The 12594-nt window shown below is 36.9% G+C and overlaps 1 protein-coding gene across 4 annotated transcripts in view; it reads right to left on the reverse strand.

Annotated features, from left to right (window-relative positions):
- Nucleotides 1-12254, reverse strand: part of ikzf2 (IKAROS family zinc finger 2) — a 46202-nt gene extending 33948 nt beyond the window's left edge. Inside the window, exons 1-2 of one of the 4 annotated variants that reach the window (XM_088931362.1) lie at nt 12200-12254; nt 5217-5265 (exon numbers count right to left, since the gene is read on the reverse strand). In XM_088931362.1, coding sequence (XP_088787488.1) covers nt 5217-5250 — 34 coding nt within the window. In that variant the 5' untranslated portion in view covers nt 5251-5265; nt 12200-12254. Of the gene's footprint in view, nt 1-5216; nt 5266-11576; nt 11744-12199 lie in introns of those variants that run through there. The other 3 variants (XM_088931361.1, XM_088931363.1, XM_088931360.1) reach the window with 3 other exon arrangements.
- Between the last annotated feature and the right edge of the window lie 340 nt (nt 12255-12594).

Genomic DNA, 12594 nt, shown 5'->3' on the forward strand with positions numbered 1-12594 from the left:
TCTAACCACAGCTCAGCGCTGCTGCCTAGTCAGGACAATGGGGCGAAACACACAGCCGCTGAAGTATTCAGGAGTTATCCCCAAACAAACAACACTTAGTCTTCGCAAGTTCAAAATACAAAGAGTGATCATGGATCTGGTTTTTCCTGTCCCACCAAGTGTCATTCTTCCTGACCATCCCTCAGCGTGCCTATAGAGCGCACATTCCTTGCAGGAAATTCAGATTTTTTTTTTAAATGACTGAAGACTGAAGAATGAGTCTTCAGATTTCAATAATCAGTCTACCAGCCCTCATCAGGTATGTCCCTAACCTCAACAAGGCTGACTAGTAAGATCCTCTCCTGAACCGAACAGTGGAGATCTACAATTCTATTCTTTTCTCCCGAGGTTCTCAGATTTTAGAAAGAAAAACAACACAGACAACAAAAGACCAGCTCAGTTGTCAGGCAGGTAATGCCTGCTGTGGAAGCTACTGCTGTAGGGAACTGACAAAAAAAAAGGATTTGTGCTTCTGACGTTTTTCCGCAGACTAGATGCATTTTGCATGATTACCTGCGAAGAGTTGACGATGTCTTTTCATTTTTGGTATCTCCTGAGTCATCTATGCTAATTTCAGAAGAAAGCCTACACTGAAACTCTTCAGAAATGCAGCATGTGTTTTTACTACTATTGATTAGTTCTGCAGCTCTAAACGGTCACAGCACTATACAGTATTGCAATATGCTACAGAAAATGTCACGGCTCACTTTCCCATTTGGATGGTTGCATGTGCAAAAGCTGTGTTTGCATGTCCAAAAGATACACAGGTTTAGTGGTTTAAATCACCCTAAAACAATGCCACCAGAAGGATCATGCTCTGGTAATGTTGCCGTCATGAACATCACAATATCAAGTCACTAAGACAATCAGGATCTGTCCATGCAACATCATTAACCCCCCCCCCCCCCCCCCCGACACAGCAACACCAACTGACAGGAAACACCTGGGATTGACTTAGACCTGGTCAACTGTGTGCAATAACAATGGAGAGACCACCTGAGGGATCACTTAGTCACAGCAGTATCTGCAGCTGGTAACATAAACGGTGAAGATTCTTTAACCCAGTTGCAGCCACTTGATAAATCTGCTGCCAATAGCCAAAACAGACCCTCCCCCAACATAAAGCCATCACATCAAGCTGCCTGACGGTCGTTACCATATCAAAGCTGATGACAATCTACTCAATATTAGAACACAGCACTGTCTGATGAAATTTAGCTCTGTGTCTCATTTAGCAATGGCATTGCTTTGAATGGGGTAGTGCAGTGGTATTGGGAATTATTAATGCTACATTAAGGTGTTAGACTATCTTTTATTAGTTCAGGTGGGTAGCTGCGTCAGCATGCGTAGGCTGCAAAGGAACAAGTAATAGGTTTATTCCATGCTGAAAAAAAGAAGAAAGAGAACACAACGTTTCGGCCGTGGAGCCTTCTTCAGGTGTCAACCTGACACCTGAAGAAGGCTCCACGGCCGAAACGTTGTGTTCTCTTTCTTCTTTTTTTCAGCATGGAATAAACCTATTACTTGTATCTTTTATTAGGACAATCTCTGTATTGTTAAATCCTATTCCAAGAACATATAAGATAAATTGGATATATCATCTTCAACCACTGTCTATTAATACTGCTGATCAGACTTTTACCTTACATACTGAATAGAGTAACATGCCTTTGGCCTCTGAGAAACATCACTGTAAATTTACACCACCTTGTTAGCATGTTTGTACAGTATTTTGAGCTCCTGATGGACATACAATGTTTATGATGCCTGTCTTTAATGTACCATTTGACCTGTACCATGTGTAACTTGTTAACTTTACTATCAAGCAAAAGAGTACCCAAATTATAAAACCTAAAAAAATATAACTAACTTACTACAGAAGGCTAGCTGCCTACATTTGGCTACTTGTTATCCATAGCAGGCTTTAAAATAATATAATTTTCAATATTTTAGATTTAAGAGAAAAATAAACATCTTTATGGCCAGCATTCTCATTACTTAAATTAATGCTAATGAGTTAAATTAATAAGGATGACAAATACCATAACTGTAGTACAATAAATTAAAAAGTGTGTCTGTCCAGAACTCATCCTGTATACAATTATTACTATTACTGTTTCAAAAATGTTTTTATCTCTTAGATGAATATACTATGAACCTATAACACACCTTTCTAAGGATATTTTATAAGACATACAGTACTGTGCAGAAGCCTAACATTACTGTAATGGTTTCTATGTATTTTACATAGACAAACAATAACAATAATGATACATGCATGCCTGTTGCCACATATAAAAATGCTACACTACATGCCTACAGTATTAGTATACTAAACTTCTGTATAGCTTATTTTTGGAACTTTGTATTCTTAATAAAAGATTTGTTAGAATTACAGGTGTTTTGATGCATTCATTCAGGGTACCCTTGGCACATTAACTCTGACTTAAAAATATCCTGCACAAAAAAGAACCAGAAAGGTTGTTTGACTGAATTTAAAATAAAGCATATTTAACATCTTTATCCACTATTGCAAATGTCACAGACTGTAGTCTATTGTCAGCAAATGCATAAACTGTTTTTAAGCTATGACTTTAGCTAGATCCGTGAATATTTAATAGGAGATCATTCTTCACCCCGTGGCCTAAAATTTTAATGTGTCAGCTTAAGCTTAGAGTTGTTTTATCTTAACAAAAAAAAAAGGAAATGAAATTTAGAAAAACAAGACACCCTGAGACACTCTGTTTTTTTCTACTTATGGAAAGAGACAACCTCTTATACAAATCTCATCAGGATTTAGTGCTCTGAAGGCAAACTCAGTACTGTATGTTCCATCTGACGGTTCTGAACGCAAAGCAAAGAGCAAGGATGGTACCTCTTCACACCTGGTACAGTACCACCCTTCAGATTATAAATTTTACAGGAAAACACAAGATAGCACTTTTGAGTCAAAACACGGTACATCTTTTTCTTCTGTAACTAAAATGCAGCCACTATTTTCAACCAGATGAATAGTTATTTTACCTTATTTAAGTTAGAAACAGAAATAAACGTAAAAATCGAAGCACTAAAGCTGCACAATAAATCAGATAGCAGTCCCAGGGATATCACCCAGCTATAAGATCGAAACAGAATTACTTATCACCTTTGGCTTTGATCTTCATTATCAATCACACAGTGAAGAACAATATATGATACAGAAAACATCCAAATGGTGGCACCGTCAATGGAAAGCACACAGTATTTCTATGGAAGGATTAGCACAAAAGCAAGAAAGCCCTGCGAAAGGTTGTCAGGAAACCTCTTCTGCAGAGGAATTGAAACCAGGGCTTGGATATCTAAGGGCATACGGGAGAGTATACATGTCTATAGCAACAGTAACATGAAGAACATTAAAGTTACAAACGAGAGAAGGCTTTGTGATCCCTTTGTGATCATTCTGTACCAAGTACAGTAGTAAATAACACGATACAGAATATTGTTTTCCTGGACATATAACTAACTGTCAAGAGTCGAACATGTTATTAAATGTCAAGTGACTCCTTTGGCCAGAAGAGTCTCCCAGCAGCATTTTTTCTGACATTCGGAGCTACAATTATAGTCAAGCGTTCGACTGTAATTCGACTGTAATTAGACCCAAATATTTTTTCCGGGGTAACTGGGAAACAGGCCACCAGGGAGCTGGAACTTCAGATCCTTCGAATCCTCAACAGGATTTTATTACAATTAATTTTAATTCAGGTTTTTAATTAGGGTTTTTCTAAGATCCATGTAAAAACCTGAGTGGCAAAAGTTTCACATTTATATACCCTAGCCTGGACAGCCCATGGACATATTGTAACCATTCTATTCAGTGCAATCTATATTAATATACAGTATGCTGACATGCAAATCATAAGCTCATTTTTTTAATGTGATGCATCGTTTTTGTCTTAAAAGCTGTTAAAACACACACAGCTCGGGACAAAATTGAACACGGGTCACTTTCTTTCACTGGGCCCTGTCTGTCAGGCACAATTTCGGAACTTGGAAACCCGAACAGGTCAAATTTTATTATCCAGCGAGTTTTGCGACGTGTCTGTTCAGGAGCGTTCCAGGTCTCTTCTGAAATGCTGAAGCTAACATGGTGAAGAATTTTCAAGAACACTGTAACGGAAAACTCATCTCCAAACCGGAGTCTGTATAGAAGTCACAAATGGCCTCCGTCCTCGCTGACTCATTCTGCTCACAGACTCTGCTCTTGGAATGAACCGCTCCTTCTCCGTCTAAGCCACCTGCACTGCAGGTCAATTCTTCTATTAGGAATCGGAAAATCCCTTGTGTTTTCACAAACAAACATTATCTGATCAAAACTGTTTATTGATACCTTCACAATGCTGGGCGCCTACAGAAAACCAGAGAAGGAAACATGTAGTGTAGATGGGGTGTGAGATAGCAACCCCTCCGCCCAAAGGAAAAAACACAATATCGTACAGCAGTTACTGTACATATATACTGCATATACAGTATAATTAGAACTGAGTATGTTGCATGAACATTTCTGAAAGGCGTTCTAATGGAGTCACTACCTATCAATTAATATACAGTATATAAACAGGAAGGAAATGAGAAAATGGCATATCTGAGCTTTATCCTAACCTTTGCCAACTGTTAATGCTCAGTTTTTATAGGAAAATTTATAGCTCATTTGGTTTTGTGATACTAGCAGGCAGCTTGAGACCCAGTGGTATGAAGTACTCTGTACAATCTGTAAATGAATGAAGGACTCACTCAATCTACAGTGCCTAACAGCTGTAACAACAATGGATATCAAAGGAAAACACTACAATTAGGGGTCATTTGAGCAACACCATTATCAAGCGTGGATGAGCAACAATCATTCTATGTAACAAAGATAAGAATATCACAGACATTCAGAAGCTTAACCTTTTAATTCTAAAACACAGAAAGCTAATCATTATAATTGTGCATGTAAAGAACCGAATAGCCCATAAAATATGTTCCTTTTTTATGTGAAAGGATATTTCTAAGACCACATAATATAATCTATAATGTAATCTATTTTTATAAAATTTCAGAATTCTATAAGTGTTTTTAATATTAAACGTAATATCGTGCTAATATACTTTTTAGTTCAGTGAGTTAAATTACATATAGATTATTAAATTTAAACTTACTAGCGAGATAGCCATCTGTAGCCTCTGTTTCCATAGTCAGGGATCAGAACTGTAGAAATCAAAGCGAAAAAATCTCATTAGAAAAAAGATTTTGTAATCTGTCATATCTTTGATAATGTAAATTAAGTATGAAGTGTTTTCTAAAGATACAGTACTCTCCAATTTAACCCTAAACAAAAGAATTAATTCTTTCAGCTGGAACGTGGACTTTGTTAAAGCTTTAGCAATGTGTTAAACTATTATAAAAAAAAGTTTACAAGCAGCTCTTAAAACCAAAAGAGCTGGTCTTCCCTGTAGTGAGGTTTAAAATTAGATCTTCACAGAGATTTGGTCAAACCTGATTAAAATGTAAGAGCAATGTACAATATGCGACTTCATCCATATACAGTATACTAGAAAATTGATTCTAAAAAGAGCTCTACAGCACTGTAATGTGGCTGTAAAAAAAGAATTACTCTACCAGAAATAGAATACATTTCATCAAGGAATGTACTATTTTAAAATCAGAATTCAGAAGGATCCCACTGCACCTTATTAAACCTTTCCAAATATTAATAATGTATGATAGGATATCAGCAGTGTTAAGTGTCCTGACATGACTGAATTGTCAAGGTATCAAAATCAAGTAGAATGTAGACAATATTAATTGTCGACACGTTTCAAGCCAATGACCCAGTAAAGAGTAAAACAAACTTTTCATCATTTTACCAACATGACAGTATTTATTAAAAAGATTTTAACCACACTTTCGTTCACTACTGCAGCAGTTTCTTACATATCAGACAAGCAACTCACTATTAAAATCTCACTTCAGTGGAATCTGAATGTCCCTGATTTGAAAAGGAGCTGATTTTTTTTAATAACTCTACAATTAATACAATTATAATACTGATATCATAGCAATAATTAATAGTGTGTATAAGAAATCTATGATGATTGTGTCCTACAGTTTTTTTAATATACTTTATCTCCAAATCTCCACCTCCACTGGTGTTAAGAAAAAAGGTTTTAGGTTTCAAGCAAAATAAAAGTGAACAATTGTATTATTAACTACTACTGTGGTGTGATTTGTTAGTTCTGGTAACTTCACATAAATCGTGCTTAGATAACCATGTCTAATTTAAAAAAAATAACCCATATTGTTTTTATGCAATTTTTATTACAGCTCAAATTTAATCCAAGGACATGTCACTTTTAATATGCTGTAATTAAAAGTTGCATATGTGAAGCAACAAAGATAAAATCTAGGCAAATCAGTCACATTAAGCCCATCAAAATATCAGATAATGAAGACATTTGCAATTAAAAACTTTGCACTTCCCTATATACTGCACATTCACATCAGTGACAGTAATTCTTCATTCATTGTCAACTACAGACCAGTTTACAAGATGAGCACAAGACTGCATTACACTATGCAACACAACCTATACAAAACCATCAACACTCAGACATTTCGCAATATGATGGATATAACAACAGATAATAATTTAGAGCAGTTTCCAGGAACATCCTATTTACAATATATGTGTTCCATCACTATGGACAAAATAAAGGATACAGGATAATGTAAGGAGACTTTACTCCATTATTTAAGAATGGACAAACTCTCTCAAGGGACATTAAATATCTTTGGAAACAGGATTCTAAACTGAATGTAAGAATCCTCATAGTTTCAGGTCCTTTTAATGCAGGTTAAATACCAAAATTAAATCTTTCTGAAAGTACTGGTGAACTACGAATTAACCACTTTGCTTTGAAGACTCAGGACTTTAGCAGTGAGTTACACAACTTCCTCAATTTATTTAAAGCACCTTAAATTTAAAAAAAAATCATATGGACCTTGGGTTTTTATTTTTGGTCAGTAAATATATTACACATTAATGGAGTCCTAGTCAGAAAGATGTACATGCCAAAGCTCTTTATTTTGTGAAATTACCTTCTCACTAAACCAAACAAATAAATTAATTTAAAAAAAAAATAATTATGAATGCAGATTTATTCTCAACTAACTGGTTTTGAATTCTTCCGAAGGCGGTCAGCCTAACTGTTCTTGAAGGAACCTAAGGCTATAAAACAGCGTAAACATAATCAATTTTAATCCCAGGCAACCTTGGAAAATGCGGCTGAATGTAATTATTCGTTACAAAAAAAAAACTTGTTTTCCATTACAGGTAAAAAAAAATAATCCTGTGCTCTTCGTTTTCTTTTTCTTCAGAAATTGAAAATATAGTATTCCTGTTTTACAGGTAAATAGATTCGGATCCCACTGACTGGCTAGTTAAGGTATCCTCCCACTCTGGACATTAATGTCAAAACTGACAAGTGCACCAACAGTTTCACCTCTTGGTTTAACATGTTTCAACACACTCAACCAAACAGCAAAGAGATAAAGGCTCTGAACCGCCAATCATCCAACTGTGTGACTTCAGGCCTCTGTCCTTTATTGCTCCATCAATACAATTTCCCTTAAATAAACCTGTCTCGTTAAATCACCCTCTTTTAAGGGGAATTCTCCTTTACAGGCATTCAGTCGCAATCCCACAGATGGTGGCTTCACACCAGTGGCTCCTCAGCCAAGCACAGACACCAAATGTCTGAACCTTCGGGTCCTCTTATACTCAGTAGGATTGCTATCGCGATAACTCATCATTGGTGGGGTAAAACTAACCCGTCTCACAGCAAATTAACCCAGCTCGTGTTCCCTGTGAGGGGATGAACAATCCAATACTTGGTTAATTCTGTTTCTCAAAGATAGGAAGAGCGAACATTGAAGTCATTAATTTTAGCTGGGCCAAAACTAGTCAAACACATCATATTTTTCTTTCTTCACTTCACTACAAGCATTTCAGTAAGGGAGGAGCAACAATAATATGGTATTTACCTTGAAGCACTTAGAGCAATCCCACTCAAATGGATACTGTACTCCTGTATTAAGATAATCTGTCTTATCGAATGCTGACAGATATATTACTAATGCTATGAAATAATACGTTATTACATGCACAATACAATTTCCATGTATTATGCATGTAATAAACTCTTGTTAATAGTCAAACAAAGAAGTCGTTGGCCATCACATACAATGCATAATATGGACTAAACAGGAACGTTTTCTGGAATTGCATGATTATTTTTTACATTTAGTTAAAACATCCACTTAGTAACTGCACAGAAAGAAAGACAAATTTTCTTTTTGTAAAAACCATAAATAAAAATATATAACAGACTTCACGCATCAATCAGTAAAATGTCCCACTTCCTTTAGGATGTCATGAGCCTTTTCACAATTTAAAATGTATTCACATGAGCACAGTGAAGCATTTCTTAGAAGTATTAACAAATATTCACCCTATTGGACCAGTTTCAGAATAAATCCTGCTCTTTCCTGTTTCTTTTTTAACAGCACACTATGCTGTAGAATATTATTTAAAACCACCAAAACTCGAATAAACTATTATATGGGACCTGGCAGGAACAACTCACCTGTGGAGGAAGTTTTGATTGAACAAGAGAAGGAGACACTGACTATTTACTTCAGACAGACCAATCAAAAAGAAAGATGAAAGCTGATGACCTTGCAAATTCTATTTTAAATATTAATGCTGCCGGCTTTGAGACTGTATTCTTGATGGAAAAACATGATTGTAAGATTGACGCAGAATCGTGGATGTAGTGTTTGGGCTTCTCTTTGCAGGAAATCCAAGAGGATTACTATTGAATGAGGTAAGAGAAAGCAGAAATGGTCTGAAAGCCATTAACATTTCGTCCTCTGAACTGATTACATCTTTCAAGTTTGCCTTTGAGTAACGATGAGTGTTGTGACTTGAAGAAAGTGTCAAGGGTGAACACACATGCCACTGCTCTCTATACTCAAAGGCCCTCACTCTGTGAGTGGGGATGAAACGACGTTTTTTTCTTTCCATAGGATGCTATGCTAAGTGGGCCGGCAATTTCCACCAAGAATCAAAAACAGGTTAACATATTATTCCACTCCTTTGCAGTTCAGAATACATCGAATAATAATAATTAAAAATCACGTGTTGTATTCTGTTGCTGCAGCCGGAAGTTTTTGCAAAGTGAGAATTACACGGGATTTTGTTCAACAACCGTGGGCAGAAGATTCTGTTTACAACTTCAGTTTCTCTGAATTTTTCCTCTGAACAAAAGCAGCATATATTTATATCAATGTAGACACACTAGCGTAGACACAACTGGAGCACACAAAAGCACTAAAAGTATCAATGAAGTCGGGTATCTGGGACCTCGATGCCTGAAGCTTCTCGTATGGATACCACCCAAGGATCCCAAAACTGCTCTTGCTCTAATTCTGCCAGGTATTACAAGGAGAAATTTACTCGCTTTCTGATTCCCACAATAGCTCTTCCCTGAGTGGATGCCCATTAAGAAATTGGAAATCGCTGTGACCCATAGGTCACTCATTAGTTTTGCAACACATGCCGATTATGAACTGCTGGAGAAACAGAAGCCCTAGCTGGCCAGAGCAATCAGACAGATTCACTTAATGTGCCTTAAGCCTTTTCTACCAAATTAGGTAGACATAAAAGGATATACCAAATTGGACCCTGTTTGGGGGGGGAAACACAAAAATCATTTCCTCTTCTTGTGATGACAGACAACTCACTTGAAGACGGACTGAAATGTGTGTTAGATGTGTACTCAAGATAGTGCGATCTATCCAAAGTATGTAGTCATTCCTAACTCAGTTCACACAATGAAGCGATTTAAATTAAAAATGGATCAAGAGGAGATTGTTGTGTTTCAACCCTACTGAAATCCTTTCCAATTAAGCTCTAGAAGAAATCCTTTCCATTACATTTCATGGACCCAACATACTAGCTCTGCGTCTGTCATAATTTATATAAACACATTGTATCCTCCGTTGTTCTTCTGAAATCTGTATTTATTTTACTTTCGAGTTTAACAACAGTTCACAATGGGACAATTAATTTGTAGTGTTTCAAACAACCTTTTGTGAATTGCGAAAAGATTGAATTAGAATGTTGCTTTGCTCATTTTGGTGTTAAATTACGTGCACCATTTTGTTCTTCACATGCATACTTACACAAATCACATTTGAAATATGGTCACTTTCGTTGTTGTTTTCAGAAATCTTAAGTATTAAATGCAACAAGCTTTAAAACGTTTTTAATAGCCAGGCTTATAAACGTCTGCCTATCCAGAATCATACCCTTCAGCCCTTTAATAACAAAAGAGTTTGTAAATCAGATTGTGAATATCCATAGTAACACAGCACGAACCCCACACACCAAACTGTACCAGCTAACAGATGCACAGCACACAAACATACACTCACACTGTAACAAATGAGCATGCTGATGAAAAGAGTAAGCAACCTTTGCTTCAATGACATAAAACAATTCTAGCATAATGTTAAATATTTAAGTATGTACTGTACTTTCAAATGGTTTTCCAAAATAACCAAATTAAAGATAGTATGCTCGCAACCAAAAAGCTAAAAAAAAACTCTTCAAACAGACAATGTTGAAAGTCCTGATTTCAATAACAGTAACAACACCTACTGTACTAGCAATGGATTTCTAGAAGTATTAACAAATTTATACACTACTGGACTTGCTTCATGATAAATCCTGAAAAGCTTGTTTCTTTTTTTTATTCAACACGCCATCCTGTAAAATGTCACTTAAAACCATCCAAACTCGGCTCTTGCCTAACATATCGCGTATTTTGTACTGTACGTGTTTTCAGTTTTCAGGGACCAACATTTTTCTGGGAGAATTTCCACACAAAAAAAAGAGTCCTGTAAATAAAATAAAATTGTCACAAAATAACATGTCCATAAAAGAAAGGACTGAAGAGGCAGACCTGCTCTTGCCTAGTTCTTGTCACTAGGCATCGGTTTCTACAAACAGAGTGCCCACGTACATTATCATCGGTTAGCTCAGTCACTGTATGCTGGCAAGCACAACTGCCTCTCAGACCTGAGTCTATCAACATAGCCTATACCCTTAGGCTGTTCAAACGCATAATAAATACATATTCAATCTCCATCTGGTACTACTGTTCGCCTTTTGTTTTACTATAAGCAGAATCATGACCCTAGATGCCACTACATACAGTACAGTACCGAAAATACTTGAGATAATTTCATTGGTAGAAAATCAACTGATACGCAGCTCCACACGTAACAATTTATAATTTCTTAAAAACGACAGCATACGAAACTGCACCTAAGTAAATCAACAGGTTAAGGATATCTTTCTTTCTGCGTAGCTCTGTCAGGATTAGCCTGTGACTGTCAGCCTCTGACCAGAGCCCTGAAGATAACGAGCTGTCTGGGATTTGCCTTCTACTTACTTTTAAAAAAAGCAACGTCAGTTCTTCGAGTCAGAACGAACAGGTCCAAGGTTAAAAGCTGTAGTCTGTCCCCTCTGAAAAGTTCCGATTTCTGTTTATTTGAGTAGGCAGGTAAGATTGCTTCGTTTTTTCTTGCTATTCTCAATAAGGAAAAAAAAAAATAAAAACTTTCACCCCGCCTCGTTTCCCGAGTTGTTCAACGATAACCCCCCCCCAAAGGAAACAATGACAACACGCCCCCTCCCTTGTAAATTACTACTGATGATCCTAATATGAAAATTATAATCATGTATTTAAAGGAGTTAAAAACGCACAACAGGGGGAAGGCGGCTACCAGCTCATAGAAGATGCATCTGTTTAAACGACTGGAAGTCTTCTTTATATGTTTTTCCTGCTTGAAAATCTTTGAAGAAAAAAACTGAAGCTTTCTTTAAACTCTGGCAAAGTACCACATGCGTCAGAAGGAACAGGAAGAGAGCCTGTTCACCAACTAAATGGTTAAGTGCACAGTAACAGAAAACACCTCAACAAAATCTTTTAGGTTACTTCCTCCGAACTAAATTAGCCCGTCAACATTTCCACTGTACCCGAAAACCCGAAAAAGCTCTGTCCGTTCACCGCACCTGTAGAAGTTGGGTGTCCTTTTTTTCCCCCCCCTGAGATTATACTTGTATGAATAAATCATGTCACAGACGCACGGAGGAGGAAGAAGGAGACAGAAAACGAACTTTTAAGGGATGGCTATAAAATAGGAGAAGGAAAGGTCATTCGCAGCTGTGCATAAGAAAGCGATTAACCAAGGAAAAACAGGATCCACCGGTTTCTAAGGAATCAGCCCAGAAAAAGAAAAGGGGAGCAGCCTGTATGTTAAAACTGAAGCCAGCGAGTCAAGACTAACTTCTTGGGTTCTGTGGCCCCAGATCACAAATAGACAGGTTTTTGGACCCGCTCAGACAGCGATATCTTCACCTGTTGTATCGCGTCTCCATTCCCACTGAACGTACTGTATGCATCAGCG

This window comes from Atractosteus spatula, chromosome 13 (assembly GCF_055471065.1).
Source record: "Atractosteus spatula isolate fAtrSpa1 chromosome 13, fAtrSpa1.hap1, whole genome shotgun sequence".
Taxonomy (NCBI): Eukaryota; Metazoa; Chordata; class Actinopteri; order Semionotiformes; family Lepisosteidae; genus Atractosteus; species Atractosteus spatula.